This window comes from Ursus arctos, unplaced genomic scaffold, assembly GCF_023065955.2.
Source record: "Ursus arctos isolate Adak ecotype North America unplaced genomic scaffold, UrsArc2.0 scaffold_4, whole genome shotgun sequence".
Classification (NCBI taxonomy): Eukaryota; Metazoa; Chordata; class Mammalia; order Carnivora; family Ursidae; genus Ursus; species Ursus arctos.
In genome coordinates, this window is record NW_026623056.1 from 67,604,394 (window position 1) to 67,622,309 (window position 17,916).

General features: G+C 37.4%; 1 protein-coding gene and 1 long non-coding RNA gene across 3 annotated transcripts in view; one reads left to right on the forward strand and one right to left on the reverse strand.

Moving 5' to 3' along the window:
* The window catches only part of LOC113246039 (uncharacterized), a 144,887-nt gene that overhangs the window by 104,254 nt on the left and 22,717 nt on the right, over positions 1-17,916 (forward strand). The window contains exon 3 of the long non-coding RNA XR_006408501.3: positions 10,147-10,275. This is a non-coding gene — a long non-coding RNA (uncharacterized LOC113246039). The remainder of the gene's footprint in view (positions 1-10,146; positions 10,276-17,916) is intronic.
* SAMSN1 (SAM domain, SH3 domain and nuclear localization signals 1) overlaps positions 1,626-17,916 on the reverse strand; it is a 130,387-nt gene continuing 114,096 nt past the window's right edge. For both annotated transcript variants that reach the window (XM_057306598.1, XM_057306597.1), the window contains 3 exons: positions 15,924-16,130; positions 13,810-13,960; positions 1,626-2,718 (listed from right to left, as the gene is read on the reverse strand). In XM_057306598.1, the coding sequence (XP_057162581.1) occupies positions 2,516-2,718; positions 13,810-13,960; positions 15,924-16,130 (561 nt within the window). In that variant the 3' untranslated portion in view covers positions 1,626-2,515. The remainder of the gene's footprint in view (positions 2,719-13,809; positions 13,961-15,923; positions 16,131-17,916) is intronic.

The following is a 17,916-nucleotide window of genomic DNA, read 5'->3' on the forward strand; positions in this document are numbered from 1 at the left end:
CCTAGAATAATCTATTTAGAATTGTAGACATAGTCAGCAGCAGGGCCATGATGGAGGCAGCATGTTGGAAATTTGAAATTGAAACACTATTTCCTGCTGTGGAGAGGGAAGAATAGGAGTAGGCATGTGATTTACTCCTGACCTGGGCACTGCATATGGGATTAAATCTCATGGATCTGGAAAAATATACTAGAAATTGACAGTGTAATACTGTCTCCCAGCATTTAAAATAACACTTTGTATTTCCTGATTTTTCTTAAGGTGTTGTGTTTTGTTAAAGAACTTTTAGATTACTTTGGGAGGTATTTACCTATAGACAAAGTTACACTGATTTAAATATAAGTATGGGATGTGTTATTTGATATTAATTATTATATTCATTGCACTCCAGCAAATGATTCCTAAATGCCCACTCTGTACCTGGTATAATACCAGGCACCAGAGATTAAAAAGGCTAAACAAAATAACCTCTGTCACAAGGAGATCATGGTCTTGTGGAAAGGTAAGTGCTCTCAAATAGATAAAGTATAATATGATAAATGCTATAACCAACAGAGATACAAGTTGCTATGGAAACCCAGAGGAGAACACCAAAGGAAATCATGGAAGGCTTCACAGAGTAAGTGACTTTTGTCATGAGTCTTAAGACAGAAAACAAAGGGAGAATCTTGGATATAGAAAATAGCAGGAGCCACTCCAGGAAAATAAATAGCATTAGAAAAGTCAGAAAGAAAATAGTGAATTTGCAGAATTGCAAGTAGATTGTTATGGCTGGAGAGTATAGAATGAGAGGTGGGAGAGGAAAGATATGACTCATAGGATAGGTAAAAAATGATTGAGAAGAACCTTATATAGCCTGGGAGAAAGTTTAAATATTATACTAAAGATAGGAGCTATAAAAAAAATTTCAAGCTGGAAGTACATGATTTGATTTACATGTTAGATGTTTCTCGAGGCTGTATGGAGGATGGATTAAATGGTAGGGCACTGGTAGAATAGGGGTCAGTTGGAAAGCTATTGCACTATTTTGTACATGAGCTCATGAGATACCAAAGCAAGACAGCAACCATGGGAATGGATAGGAAGCCATGAATGGCAAAGCACTTCTAGAGGTAGGACTCGATTACATATCAAATCCATATGAGAAGGGTATATGTGAGATGAAGTGAAAAATGATTTTCTGCTTTGGGTAACTGGTTGGGTATTGATGTCATTAAAGAGAGGGCTTTGTTTGGAATTAAAAAAAAGGAGAGACAAATTTGTAGAGAAAAATCAAAGATTTGGGTATGTCGATCTGAAGCTTCTAGAGTCCTATGGGCTGAACTGGACCCCTTTCCCCACAAATTTGTATGTTGAAGCACTAACCCCCCAATGTATGGTATTTGTAGATGGTGTTTTGGGGAGATAATTAGGTTTAAATGAGGTTGTGAGGGTGGGGCCTTCATGATTGGATCAGTGCCCTTCTAAGAAAAAACACCAGGAAGCTTGCTATTTCTGATGTGTGAGGACACAGTGGGAAGGCAGCTATCTGTGAGCCAGGAAGAACTCTCATTAGAATCCAACCATGTTGCAACCTGATCTTGAACTTTTGGCCTTCAGAATTCTAAGAAAATAAATTTCTGTTGTTTAAGCCACCCAGTCTACAGTATTTTATTATGGAAGCCCGAGCTAATACATTGAAGTATTCAGGAAGTTGGATAACACAGATCTGGGGTTCAGGAGACAGACTGAGGTGAGGTAATTCATTTGGGAATCATAAATCACCAGACTATAAAACTGTCTGGTAAGAGATATTTTGTCTAGAGGTCTAGTATAAAACTACTTTTAAGTACCACTAGTCAGAAAATAGCAAATGCACATAGTTCTTTTTGTTATTAAAATTAGGGTATTTCACAGTTAAAAATATTTACAATTAAAGATGAAACATCTGTGCAATTATTAAAATTCGTTTTACTAAATGAGGATCAACAAGATCTTGTTATCTATATTTTTATACCAGATAACTGTGAAGAAATTAACAAAAAACAATTATTAAAACTCCACTGTGGATCAGGATAAAGTGTGTCCAGTATTAACTCACACTTCCCCATTAAGTATAAAATGAGTGTGAGTGTTGCTTGGGCAGCTGGTTAAACAGACGCGCCCCGTTAGTATTTGTTGAATAACAGGCCCAAATGCAAAACCGACAGGTAGGAAAAAAGGAGGTTTTCCTCCTGAAGAATTTATCATTTCACACTTAAACAGAGCTGAATAAAGCTTATGTCACACATATCAAAGACTTACATTATACTTATTCTAACACAGGCAAGTGAAATATTAACATGTAGCATTTAAAATAATAAATATACATACTATTGACAATAATTGGGAATGTTAGAGACATAAACTTTTACGTAAAATCATTCATTTTAACTTGAGGTTGTATCGGCAAATACTTTCTTTCTCTATTTGATCTTTTAGCGCAAGTAGAGTTAAAATGGAACGCATCCGTAGATATAAAGTTGAGAATGTGTGTTCAGTCACTTGGCTCTGTGATAGTAATCTTCTGTACCATGTCAGAAAGATTTTCAGACTCCAGATCTTCTTTGCCATTATCTGAATTTTCTGATGAGATGTAACAACCAGAGTCCCTTGGGCAGTCATCTAACTGTGACTTATTTAAGGAGATGTCTGAGCTTAAGGATAGGGGCACAGATTCATTTTCTTGCTCTTGAATAGCTGTAAATGGAAAAGAGGGCAGCAGTTAGGAGAAGCCAAGACAAGTTTTATTCATGTACTCATTCGTCTTTGAGCTATTTTAGCTATACCAACCTTGACTTTATTACATTTGAAACTTCCGTGAGTAAACAATATATTTGTTTATTATAAAAGAGATATTTGCACTCAAATATTCAAGCCCTGCTTTCCTAGAAGACAAAGTTTGCCCTTTTTTTTTTTTTGCTCACTTGCAGTTTCATGGAATTCATGTGAACTGCTTGCATAAGCGAAGATCAATATGGACTCTCATTTTACATTAATGATAAGTTGCCAGAGAAAGCAGATTGTATCCACAGTTTGACTGATGCCTTGTCCAAATACTCCTTAAAGTAACATTAGAAAAAGTCGTTTGTAGTTTAAATGTAGAATCCAACTCAATAGTGATCTTTGTGGACAGTTCTAGAATCATGGTAATGTGGAGTAATGAATAAAATATCACTCTGGGCAACAACATATAGTAGGACTTCAAGTACTTGGAATTTAACTAATAAAACTAAAAGTCTTCAGAATTTTCTTATGTTTGCACTCACCAGAAAAATCAACACAGAAACCAAGTTGCTTTGAGATAGTAAAACACCCCATTTCCATTGACTCTGCCTTATTTAGTTTGTCTTCTACATCTTTGTAGTTCTGAAGAACAATTTTTTATATTCAGATTGGTAACTCTGTGTTATCAAAGCAGTATTCTAGATTCAACAGACATTTTCTTTGAAAAAAATTAACACTAATGATGTAACAAAAGATATTTTGAAGAGCCTAAGCAGCACTATGAAGTTTCACTCTTCTCAAGAAGCCTTTAGCATCCGTGTCCTCTTGGTCAAGGTAGAGTTTCTTTCCTTGCCTTCCCCGACACCAGTCAACGTGTGCTTCTCTGCACCAGGAGATGGGTTCCTCAGGGAGGAGATGTATCTTAGGCCACCACTCGTTAGTTCTACCAGCATGTCTAGTTCTCTCCCCTTCTAATCTCAGAGCTTCTCCACTCTAGACATTTGAATAACTCCACTTTGGAAGAACCAAATGCATACCTTCCAGGGTGGAGCAAGACCTCTGCCTTGGGCTATGCACTTCATCCTATTCTGGCCACAGGAATAAATCCCAACTCCAAAATCCTGGAAGAAGGAAATGTAATTTTCCTCCATAGACTTTCTAAAAGTCAAATGCTAAGTAATTCATCTTTAGGAAATCTACCCTTTCTCTTGTCTACAGATACCTTGCTGTTATAAATGCATTTCCTAAGCTTCAGATAACTTGCCAACATTATGTACTGTGTATCCAATTGTTATCAACATCCTTTACGACAGAGAATTGAGCCGTGGTGCCCTAAGCCCCCTTGTATGTAATGAATTCACTTCTCCTCAGTGTATCTAGAATGGTACTCTTTCATGTACCATCCACAGAACTGAGAAAAGAGTCACATTAGTTTTTGTATTCTGTGGTTTAGATGAGGAACACAGGTTGAGAAAGGTTGGGAAAAAAATGATAAAGATCATTTGAGTCTACTCATCTTCCAAATGAATCATAACAGTTCTTTTAACCTTTTCCTCAAAGCTTGAATTTGCAACAGTAGGACCATGTTTATGCCATTCTTCTGAATCTTCTCCATGTCTGCACAACTTTTTTTTTTTTTTAACTGTGGACTCAAGTATCAGATATTTAAGTCCGTTGATGGTATAACTAGTTCTAGGTATCAGGAGCTTTAATTTTAATATGCATCTAATGTGACTATTTAGAAGTTTTAGCCACCATGAAGCATTTTCTCTTTAAACCTTTTAAGTTAAGCCTTTAAGGTTAGGGTGAAACTTCCTAATATTCATTAGTGTTTGTGAATATCAGTCATTCAGTTTTGTTTCCAAAGCCTTCTGTTATGAAAAGACAGCACGGAAATGGGACCTCATTCTCTGAAAGGAAGCTTTCTCCCCTGCCTCTGCTTTTCTGTCTTCTTGCCACTGAAGTGGAAGAACCAGCTCTGTGTTTCATTATCCAAGTGTTTCTGGAAAAGGCCAGAGAAATTAGTCCTTTTGTAATGCTTCCTGCTACATCAGCAGTGATGCACCATATTTGGAGTGCGATCCTAGGCCATATTTCCCCAGATTATATTTGGGCCTATCACCTCAACACCAAATTAAAAGAACTGAGTTATTTCCCTTCAGACGGACATTTTAAACAGGACTTAGCATAATAAAAATTGCTCCCAATACCATGTTCTATTTAGGTTGATTACTGATTGTAGGACTCTCTTCAAGATATAAGACTTGGGCTTAAAGAACTCTGATTTCCAAAATTAGTTCTTTTTCTTTCAAAAAATAAGTACTTAGCTTGTTATTTCGTCTTCAGAAGCCTCTATCCATTCCCCTCAAAGGGTAACAAAGTAAACAAACAATAAATGAAAATCTGACTTTAACAGAGAATATGTCATTTTAAAATATTGGTAATAAAATGTATTTGTTTTTATTTTCACCTGAGAAATGCTATATCATCTTCTCTGAATTCTAGGAATTGTTTGTTTTAAATACAGATTATTTATTATAGGAACCTTTTATCTGCAATTTTTGTGGAAAAAGGAAATAGTTTCTCAGTATGAAAGTTATGCAGCACAGTAATTTACAGAACAGCAGTAATTTGCTAAATGATTTCCTAGTGAAATGAAAACATGACTATGCCTCCTCAAATGCTTCCCACCAGGCTTGCGATAATTTCAGGCAGGTGATCAGCTGGAGCCCCCCAACTGTAACTATAAAAAGAAAAGGCAGGCTATTACGTTATATTATGGAAATGAAAGCTATATAGCATTCAGTTTTTGTGTTTGGAGAGTCAGGGTTTTCCTTTCCTTGTTTTTGTTTTTTTTTTCCATCCTGACACTAATGACTTTGGAATTGGCACAAACCTAGGTCTTGTACTATGGATACTTTTTCCAGCAGAGGGGATGAATTCCTGCTAATATGTCCATATTTTCTTTCTCAGTCATTTAATCCCTTTATGTGGCCATGAAACAGAGTAAAGCTAACTGACCTACCTAGAAATTGAAACTATAACCTTCATCCGTTTTGGCCTATGGTCCAATCATATGAGCTAACCAGGCAAATAACACATTGGAATAAGAAACAGTTTGCCTCCAAAATTACAGACTTGCCATATGAGATATGAGTGCATCTTTTTTTATATCAAAATGTTTCTGATAATATGTTAAAAAAATCAATATATATGATAGTATTTTATTACTAAAATTATGTGAAGATCTACAGACTTATGCATATAATTCACAAATGAAAGTGTTAAAATTTTAGGTAGATTTTCTCTATATTTCTCACATCATCTATAACGTCTTATATTTTAATAAAAAAACAACAAAAAAATTAAAATGGTACAGTTTTTCAATAAAGCCCCTGAATGGTTTGCAAATATTCCAAAGGCTATATATTTTCAAATCTGGGCATAGTGGAGAATTATTAAATAATTTGAAAAAGGGTGTCTCTTATTGCTGCCAGCTAACAGCAGGCATAATCAGAAGGCCAGAAAGCAGCCCAAACATTTCTGTACTCTAATGAAAATAAAATAATTATGTTGCGAGAAAATTATTTAGGAAATATTTTGTCATAAAGAACTAATTTGAATATGAAAATATTTTATTTCTTACCAAAATTTTTATGGAATTGTGTAAAGCACACGTTTCAACCTTTTAAGATAGTCATCGATAAAGATAAAAAGTGGCATGGTGGGGGCGCCTGGGTGGCTCAGTCGTTAAGCGTCTGCCTTTTGGCTCAGGGCGTGATCCCGGCGTTCTGGGATCGAGCCCTGCATCAGGCTCCTCGATTGGGAGCCTGCTTCTTCCTCTCCCACTCCCCCTGCTTGTGTTCCCTCTCTCACTGGCTGTCTCTCTGTCAAATAAATAAATAAAACCTTTCAAAAAAAAAAGTGGCATGGTGATTAAAACAGAAGACAGCTAATATAATTATTCATAAAATAATTCTATTGGAATTGTGACATTTAATTAATTAAGTATAGGCAATCTCAATTATACTAAAAGTGAAGAAAGCTTTAAGGAATTCAAACTAAATCCTAGTTCTGGGAAAAAGTTCTCATATACTAAAGAGAGAAATCTGCCTATATTCACATAGGTTTCTTTCTCAACTTTCTTCACCCAAATATTCCAGATTTTGCTTATTGTCTTGTGTGCCTTAGGTACGAAGCTTCTGTTTCTTTGGGCTTCTGTTTCTTTTGGGTACTATAAAATAATGCAATCTACAGGGCTTAAGAATATGCCTGGCCAATGAAAGTGCTCAATAAACAATTTTTTTAAATAAAAAGAATGTGATGTTTAGATTAATTAAAGGAAGTAGGAACTAAAGATCAAATAAGAAATTTTGTTGAAATTCAAATGAAGATACCTCTTGGCTCTTTGAATTATGGTCCCCTTTTTCTCTATTGGTGCCGTCTCCAAAGAGGACAAACCAAGCTTAAGTCAGCCTCTCCGAGCATGGCTCAAAACCTCAGCTTCATGTTGGGGCCCCAGTTGAGTCACTGAGAACCAAACTCAGGCATTCTCCAGGTATCTACGGCTGCATTTATTTGTCCTGGGGCAGTGTTGTCCAAGGAGGAACACTGAATAGACAATATGGCACAACTCTTAGTTATTTCTGATTTCATCTTAGGCACATCCTTAAATTACCTGAATGTGCTAGTTTTATAATAATGACCTTTTGGTATTCATGTCATTTGAATTCTAACCTACATTTGGAAAAACAACAAATGGAAAACAGGAATCCCTTCATGGAATAACACACTTGTTTTCCTGAGGCCATGAGGGAATAGGAGTTGAAATGATGCTCCCTCTTTTTGCAAGACTTCTCTTTGCATCTTAACAGCATAGTGTACGTTCTGATGAGATGTGGGCCAGGGAGTGAGTCTCTGCACTCACATTCACAGCAGCCCCCCGTGCACCATGCTGCCTGCCTCAGTAAGGCCGAGGCACACTCATCTGAGGTCTAATTGCTCAGCATCAGCACGGTTGCCACTCTGCCCAACCAGACACCCCTATGGAAGGCTTTGGTCCCAGGAAGTAGTTACCCTTGGTTGGGTTGTCATATTGGACACATTTTGTTAAGACTATTTTAAGTAAGATTAAAAACTATCATTATATACTGCTTCTTTAGGAGCTGTGGAAAATCAGTTTCATTTTTCTTGTAGATTAAATTATTGAGATGGTGAAAAATAACCTAATTTCATTATTTTTAAAAATTATGATTTGACAAAAATAGGGTTACCCTGCATATTACTGATCTACAATTTGCTTTTACCATTTAATATGTTTTGAACATATATTTTTTAAAGATTTTATTTATTTGACAGAGAGAGTGAGCGAGAGTGAGCGAGCGAGAGGGCACAAGCAAGGGGAGCGGGAGAGGGAGAAGCAGACTGAGCAGAGAGTCCGACGTGGGGCTTGATCTTAGGACCCTGGGATCATGACCTGAGCCAAAGGCAGACGCTTAACTGACTGAGCCACCCAGGTGCCCCTTTTGAACATATGTTTATGTCAGTATGTATTACATTCTCTCAATATCTTCGTAGTACCTTGTTGTTTGCATATACTAGTTAATTTAACATATCAATTATTGATGGAAGTTCACCCTTAACCAAAAGTAGTAGTAGTTTAGCTAGCATTTTTTTGCAGTTGTGTGTTGAAGTTCATCAAATTTCTAAAACTGGAATTTCTGGATACAAAAGTATGCACATTTCAAACTTTGACAGTTTTTACATTATTGTTCCTCTAGAAATGTACTCATTTACACTCTTGCATATACACATGCACACACAGTGAACATATACACAACATATATCTTGACAACACATACCAACACTCATCTGCCTACTACAAAAACTTTTATCTGTGAGGTGGGATTGCTAGGGACTAAAGTTTTATAATCAGAAAAAAGCTTCCTTATAATTTACCAATCTCTTCATTCCCTCAACGTTAATTCATTCTACAAGCATTTGTTGTTGTTTTTGTTTTTCATTCTACAAGCATCTATAACCCGTCTACTCAATGCAAAGCACAGAACGAGGGCCTTTGGGGAAGGCATCTGGTAACAGAGGATTCAGTCTTGTTTGACCAGGGTAGTCATTACAAAGTCATGCCTAGTACACAGTCGTAGTGCAATATGAAAACAAGTACATTACACGTGCCTTAGACGACCGAGGTGAAAATTCTATGGACTCTCAACTCTGGGCGCTGTTCTCTGACAGAAGACTAAAAATGTTTACATTTCATTTTGTCATTTTTTGTATTATATGGAATATGGCATTGATCATCAATTAAATCTTCAGCGGGGAAGGAAATCCAAAAAGAAACCTGAAGAAATTGAATTGCATAAAGCTAAACGGCTGTACCTAGAAATATATATTAAATACATATTTATAAATACATAAAGTCAAATGCCTTTGTGCCTTCTCTTCTGTGTATATGTGGATGGTTAGCCTGTATTTCTTAAAAGCTGTACCTTTCTTGAATCTAGATTCAAATCATATGGCAAGTGGGTTGGAAACACCAGGCATGCATGTCAGGGGCCAGGGCACCAGGCTACCCTGGCACGCTGTCAGGCCAACTGCTGGACTGCTGCTTGGCATAACTGCAAATCTCCCCTGCTGGCAGCTCGTGTTCCAGGCTCCTGGCTGGGACGTGCCTCTTGCCCTGCGTCATTTTGGGCAGGTAGGCAGGCAGGCAGGAAGGCACAACTGGGGATAGTTGAGCAATGTGGAGCTGCTGTGACCACAGCTGGTGCCAACAGCCTGGCACACAACCCACCCTTCCCCCCTTCCTCTTCACTGAGCACTGCACACAAAGGTTGCAGGTACCTAAAATATGCGATACACAGCTTCTAGGACAGTTTGCTTATTTAGTTACTAGGTGGTTTTTTTTTTCCCTCCAATTTAAAATTTAATTATTCCTGTGCTTACATGGAGAACAAGATATTTCCATCACCCGCTTTCCCTGAGGACAATTGTACACATTCTCATAGACACACTTTTAAGACACATCAAAGTGCCTCTAAATGTGGGAAAAGAGGAACAGGTTCAGAATAAAGAGAAAATATTTACTATAAATAGCAGTTAACTCTCTGATTATTTGCAAGAGGAATTTATTAGCAAGGCAAAGGGATCCTGAAGGTTGTGTTTATGAACAACACACACACACACACACACACACACACACACACACACTCTCTCTCTCTCTATTCTTACTGGGAATCTTTATTCAAAGCAAACAAGCCATTTTAAAATTCAGATGATAAACAGAGAAATCCTAATGTGCACCAAATAAACAGATTCTGCTCTTTTGCTTCTTCAAAAGCCGAGTCTCACCCTAGTTTTCCTTCTCCTTTTAACCTCATCTAGATTCCCAGCTGAGGGTGCCAGTGACCTAATTCTGCTCAGTTCTAATGCAACTCGGGAGCAAATTGAGAATATCTCGGTATTGGCCTTGGCGGGACTGCAGAACCCCGAAGTCGTTATCCTCCTCCAGAGGTAATCCTGTAATCATAACACCGCTCACCGGCCCTTCTATCGGCTTGTAGGAGAAACGCCTTTACCCCCTGTCCAGCGGGGACCTGAAAAGTTTAATCCAGTTTACCTGTTCAAGGTCAGAGTGGGTACAACGCTATCTATTTTGGCCTAAGAAAAAAGGAAAACTGTTTGCTCCAAGTATTAGATTTCTGTTTTTGTCCCTGTCCCACTCCCCCTAGCCTCTTGGTCTCTCTAGATGTATTAAAGGCTCACATCGGGCTTGTAGTTTTCCCTCCATCATCTCAAAGTTTTAACTCTTGTTCTCAAAACAGGTGTCCACTCTCTTCAATTTTTATAGTGAAGGGTTAGGAAAGTAAAACTTTCCAGTTCCTAATCTAAGAAGCATTGAAGCTTTAAACTAGGAATTTATCAACAATTCCCAAACTGACTATATTCAGTGATCAAGATAAAATGCATACATAAAATCCTGGCCAATTTGCATATGCTCCATTCTTACACACACACACACACACACACACACACAGCTAACTATTTTTAACCTATGACTGTGACATGCATTTGTTTTTAATATATCTTAGTTTTATACAACCATATATTCAAGGTCTTTATCATTCAAGGTACATGAAGGTTCTGCCTTTAATCGTCAGCATGGTGGAAGGAGATAGGAGTCACAGAGTAGAGAAGAGGTAAAAATACGCATGCATGCAGCAGCACGGCCGAATCATCAGAACTCACCATCTTATCAACAAATAGAAGTCATTCTTCTTTATTTCTTGAGCAAAGCAGTTTCATATAAGATAAATAGCTTTCAGTCAGAATGGCCTAACATGCAGTATGCATCTTTCTGACATGTATATTCTAGTACGACTTTAGACCGTAAGATTAAAATAAGAAAAATCTCAGGGTTGTGTGTTGACAACAAACACTGGTTGCATCGGCATTTTTTCCTATTTTTCATCCCCCAGAATTTGGCTCAGTGTGTGTATGTTGAATGTTACTGGCTATTATTAAATGATCAACCTCTAGTGACCTTCAAATATCATTTTCTAAGGTCTTATAAGGGAAATAATTTGGGGGATCTGTACTTTTTTATATCATGCTTTGAATATACTGTGTTTTGTTTCCAGGGCATAGCAGAATGTGTTTCTAATAGATGTGAGAGACTGGGTTTAGATTTGTGACCTTGAGAACGTTACTTAGCTACTCTGGTTTTTAGTTTCCCCGTCTTGCAAAGAAAGCATTTGGGTCAGATGGTTTTTCAGATTACACCTAGCTCTCATATGATGTTATCTATACATCATTGTTCTTTCATTAACATAGAAAGTAGAGGGGGGATGAGGGAGGTGGGATGAAGAAATTAAGTGGGCACCATACACGGCCCAAGCCTACAGCACTGGGCCGATCTTCCCGCTGTGGGTCCAGACTGAGAGCACTGTTTATGGCTGAAGACCTTTCTCACCCAGGCTCTCTCACCCTTCCTGTTCACCAGCCCTGTTGCAATGCAGCCATCGTTGTCTTGTACCTTTCAGGCAGTAATGTTGTTGCAAATTTTCTGTTCTCACTTACGTATTAACTTCCACTTTCTGAGATGGAAAACTGAACTGACGCTCCTGAGAAAATTGGCATAGTAGAAAGCTTCAATTTTCAGATATTCATTGTTCTTTCTATATTTACCAGTTTGCATGTGTGGAAGAAAGAACTTGGATTTTTATAGCAGGCCGCTTTTGATTAAAACTTCAGCTCTGCTACTTATCTCGCTGTTTTTGGCCTCTTTGAAATTCATCTCTGAAATGTTTTCTCATCTGTGAAATGGACAAAATACCTATATGGATGGTATTACAGAAGAAAAGCAATGTATTTATAAGTGCTCAAAAAATACCCTTTTCCCTCCCTCCACTTCAGGGTCATTATTCTGGAGGGTATTAACAATGATACTGAACATTATCAATTCCAAGAAATCTACAAAATCTATTTCTTAGCCTAACATTAGTTAGTGAGGAGCCATGTTTTGAAATGACAAGATGTGAAAGAAACTGCCTCCTTTACCCCAGAGATACCGCTACATCAGCTTACTCGGGTCAGCTTTGTTTTGGCTCGTACTATTGAGTGAATTGGCTACTCTCTTAAGGTTGACCTTTGTCTGCCTCTGTGACCTCATCCCTCTCTCCCAGCCCCCACAACTTCAATATAAACACCTGGGCCTAAAATGAAAGAAATTCTGCAGGTGTCAAATTAGTCTTACACGTGAAAGCTCTTTGAAAAGGATGAAGATCTATGCAAACTCAAGATAGCAAGTGAGAATAAAGTGAGATGCAGTTTCCAAAAAAGTACATTTGTTCCTACGAGATAAAAGGCCAGCGTATAAACACGTGCTGTGCGACTATACCCATTTTGGAGCATACGAGACAGGATGTAGGAAAACCTACTAAGAGAGAGTCAGGAGGCCTGGGTTCTAAATACAACTTTCCTCCTTGCTCTCCATCTGGGCTGTGATTTGTAGAAAGTCGAGTAGCATCGCCAGCACTGGTCCTGGCTCTCCACAATCTACTGTGTGTGAGCTTGGACAAGCTACCTCTCTCTCAGTTCCTCATTATAAACATGGGACAGTACTGTCTAACTCACAAAACTGTGGAGCACATTAGAGAAGATAATACATGTAAAGATCTTGGCTCAAAGTTTTACTCAGAGAACGTGTTCAAAAAAAAGTAGCTAATGATTATGAGTATTATTATTTTTGAAAGAGAAAGTTGGATTAGATGATCTGAGTTCTTTTTCATCTTTAAAAGTCGCTACATCCCTCTTTCTCCCTTACAAAATACTCCTTGTGGAGTTTGGTACATCCGGAGCTCAGGGTTTCAGAAGCCTGGCCAGATTTAGTAAGAGGAGTGTTCAGATTGGGCAACTGTGAAAACAAAAGCTATCCTATCTTTACAAACCCAGCTGGTGAGGGAATGTGCCTGCATTACTGCATCTTCGGCTTATACTTACAAACACAGAGAACCAGCTCAGATAATAAAAGTGAGTGCTGAATATTTTTGCAAGCTATTCTAACGTTTTGAAAGAATCCTATAAACACACACAAGATGTGACTATATGGTAATGAAATGAATTTTCCTGTGTGGCGCGAAGGCTCATTAGCTTAGAGTCATGCTCCGCGCTGTCCTACAGAAGTTGTATGTGACATTTCTCACTAATGGCTCATGCTGTCACTTAATATATGTCTCTAACTCCCTCAGTCTTTGGGAATGCAGACATCCACTTGTGTGTAAATTAATAGCTCTGCAGAATCTAAATGAGATGCCCAGAAAAGTCCCTTCATTTTCTGAGTCCAATAAGGGAAAAAAAGTTCTCTTCCCAATTATAGACTTGACCAGAGTTGTTGTTTCCAAATATATAAGCAAATATGTATTTTATGGGAAAGAATGCTTTATAGGATTCTCTGTTAATAAGACTGGGGCTTTGTTTTTAATAACTTTACTATTTACACTGAGCTGTGATTTTCAGCTGGGGAGAAAAGTAGGTGTGCACACTTACTTTCTTCATCAAGGAGATTTTCAGCAGCTGATAGTAATCTCATCCTGTCTTCTGGGTTTTTAATGTTTAGTTCAATGAGATGACTCTCTTTTATATCCTTTAAATCTTCCAGGGTCTCATAACCGTTGAGCAAAAGTGTTGAGGTATATTCCTATGGGGGGGAGAAATATGTATAATATAAACTAGTCAGATTCAAATATTTTATTTTTAGTTCTCTTCAAGTTTAAAGAAAGTGTAGAAGTGCATATAGAAACCAAAGTCACCGACAGAACTTTTGCTTAATTTTATTTTACTTTGTACTAGTTCTCCTCACACGAACTCTAGGGCATTCAAAAGAGTATGTTGGAGAATTCTCACCTTCTGGAAGGACAAATGTAAAGAAGAAATAATTACCTTAAGCCGTGCCGTGCTGAATCATGGATCAATTATATAGCTGGATCATTCATCCCATTTGGCACTTTTTCACTTCTCAAATAGCTCAATTGACAAAGCTACCGTGTCTTTACGTCTATCAATAAAATGCCTCTACAAGAGTAATTATAGTAATACTTCTGAAGCTACATCTCTTCTTGTTTGCTGGCTTGCAAAAATAATTTACCCTCACTAACTTCTTGGGATAGTTTAAAAAATGAATTTGAGAGAGGCACGAAAAATAGACTTAGCATTTGGTGAAAGTCATTATATAAACCTAAGGAATTCCAGACTTTCTATTTAATTAAAAGATTTTATTAAGCATAAAAGCACCATGGCTGGGAAAAGTATTGTTTTCTTTTCTCAGCATGTATAGTTTGTCCATCATTTGCATCAATATATATTAATTTAAAATTCATAGGCTTCTGATTTCTGGGTCTGTATGTTATTTATGTAACCTCTGTTCTCTCTAACAGAATAAAAATGCAAAGTGAAGTTGAATGCTTTACAACTTCCTCAAAACTTCCTTCCATTTTACTTGATCATAATTTCAATATCCTTAGTTTGGTTACCAAAACTGTATAAGAAGCAGCATAAAAGTTTTAAGTAATCAGGAATAATTACCAGCCCCTTTTTACCAAAAAAAAAAAAAAAAAAAAAAGAGAGAGAGAGAGAGAGAGAGGGAGAGAGAGAAAGAAAAAGTACCACTTCTTTTAAAAATAATGTCTCTTAGAAGGAGCACTGAATTAGAACGGAGAAACCAAAATCCCCATTCTGACATAACCATCTGATTGTGGGTTCTTGAATAAGTTATTCCACTTCCTTAGACCTTGGTTTTCTCATAGATCACCGAGCAAACAAAAAGAAGAAGCAGGTTTTAAACTTTGTACTTCATCCAAGCAGAACCCCATCTGAGGGGCACCGAAAGTAATATAGGAAGGCCTGGGTAGTGTGTCTACAGACAGGAGCATAACTAGATAATTCAGGAGAAACAATTAAGGAAAGTTTAATTGGCTATTGCCTTGATGAATTTCGAAAACTATCAAAGTACTGCTGCATTAATATTAGAAATGGATTGCAAAACAGTAAATTGAGTGAGGCTAGGTAAATTGTATGTACACACCATTTAACAAGGTAGATAATTCATAAAAATTTTGCTAATATAACAAGAAAATAATTGGATTATAAATATAGACACACAGTTTCCTTAACATAATCATCATGGGGGCTTAATGATCACTATTTCCTAACAAACTGCTTTTGAAACAATTATATTTAGTTATCTTCTCTTGACTTGCTTTTGATCTCTGCCCTACAGAAAATGCAATTTTCTTTCCATATTTCCTTTCAGTTCTCTGGATTTTTACCTTTACTCTTCATACTCTCTTTATCATTCTCATTTACATGTTTTCTCTGGACCTTTTAGTCTCCGAGGTATTTTTCATTTTTCACTGCACTTTCTCAACATTAATCTCTACTGTCACTGCTAAGTATCATTAGAGTTTAGTCCAAGGGAGGTTATATCAAGACCTGTCCTTGTGTAATAGAAGTAATAAAGGAGAAATAAGAAGTCTTCTTGGAAAACAGATTTTCCTTGGCTGTAAGTCCCGTATTTTTTTTACCGCTGGACCAACACTGATCCATTCTCCTCAATTGTTCCATCCAGACGCCACCAGGATCAAAGAGGCCACAGGTTTGCTAACCTGAAGGTGAATCCTCTCCAAGAACTCCTGCAGAGTTTTGGGTTTTTCCTTTCCACTCTTTCGGTGTGCCTTTATTTTCTTGGGGGCTGCTTCCTCTTCAGAGATGACATCCACATAAATAAATTTGAAGTTTCCCACCTTATTGTTCAACATTCCTGTCCACATCCCCATTGGCGTTTTGCAGATAATGTCTATGATGTCTCCTTTCTAAAGACGAAGAAATATACCAATCAGTTTTCAGAGAACTTTGGTGCTATGACAATTAGTAGAAAGAATGGAATCATAGAAAATTAGAATAATGAGGGAATATGATAATGGGGGTTACTGATAACAGAATAAATCTAAGAGAAAATTTCTTTTAAAAGTTCAAGGGAACTATTTGCTAGTAATAATGAAGAACCCTTCAACAAGCTTGTAGAAAAGCTCCTACATGCATTTGATGACATCTTTATGTTTTTGGTATATCAATTTATGAACTCATAATTGTAAGGCACAGTGGAATTTACAAAATCCTTCTGCAGAGAGTGAGTCATTTTATGCCCATGACACACTTCGTAGGTACATATACAAGGTATCTTTATAACTCTAAATATTATAGAAAAGAAATGCAAACATTAACTTCCCAGAACTCATGGCAGTCAGTTGTCTGACCTCAAAAATGATGCTCTCTTCATTCATCTTGTCAAAGCAATAGATACAGAGCAAAACTCAAGCCACCATTCCTGGAGGGGCTCCCAAATGTGGAAGGGGAAGAAAAAGAAATCTCTCTCTGTCCATGCTTCTAGTTCATCTGAAAAACCTATCTACAGTAAAAACTAAACCATCTAAAGTATTGCATTCATCTAAAATAATGAAACTGTTAAGAACTTCCTGTATCTAAATATGGAACAAAATCATGTGTGTGCACTGAGGACACATGATGCTACTGAATTATTTTAGAAAAGATAATACTTAGATTGAGCTTCATGACAAAGTTTGGATTGAAGTATGAATGGAGCACATTAGGATGGACAAAGCAGTCTGTCTTTTTCTTTATTCACATCTAAGACTCTAATTGGCTACAGGCTGCCAGTTACTGGCAAGAGTAGAAAACCCCCAGGGGTACTTCTTTGTAAAGAAAATTGATTTCTAGGCAAATACAGTACCTACATTTAAAAGTCATATTTCCTCCTTTGAGACATAAGTTTCTACCCCAGAGAGGACATTATAGATTCTGATATTGTTGCCATTTTAGGGGTCTACCCTCCAACAAACAAAACATCAAGTCTGCTACTAAAAATGTTTTTTCCTCAGGCTTTATGAATGTGTACTTTTCCACCTAACACATACATTGTATTTTTAATAGTAGGATTCAATGTGATTAAAAGATTTGATCTTTTTGATTTGTGATCATCTGCCTGTCTGACCCTATGAGCTGTTCCCCTGGTTCTTCCTGCCTTTAACTATGGGGAATCAAATCCTGGGCTAGATGGTATCAGCTAAGCAGACCCAGAAAATCCCCAGAAACTCTCGGGGAAGTTTCTAAGCATGGGAGCTCTCTGCTGCATCCAGCCTATTATCCTCTAAACTTATAAAAAAGTATACATTCCAGTGGTGACTATGGGATTCTTATTGTGTCCTACAAGAGCTCTACAAATATCACCTTAGGCTGCGCAAGTGGTGGGGGCACTGGCATGGTATCATAGGGAAGGCGAAAAGCTCTCCTGAGTCAAAATGTGTTCGATTTATTCCCTTCTACACCCTCCCCCAACAATGGTTACTAGGCTACAAATATTCTTTCCCCAAGACTTGAACTTAGACTTCAAATCATTTCACAGAAACGACTGAGGAGCTAACCATGGAAAATAATGTTTTCCTCAGTCTCCTGCTGAGCTCACTCTGGTTTGTTACAATGGAAGGGATAAGGAGAAGAACAGAGTGCCTCAAATGCTAAATAATAACATCAATACTTCATAACTTATAATTACTGGTTACCATTGGCTTGGTGTTGATA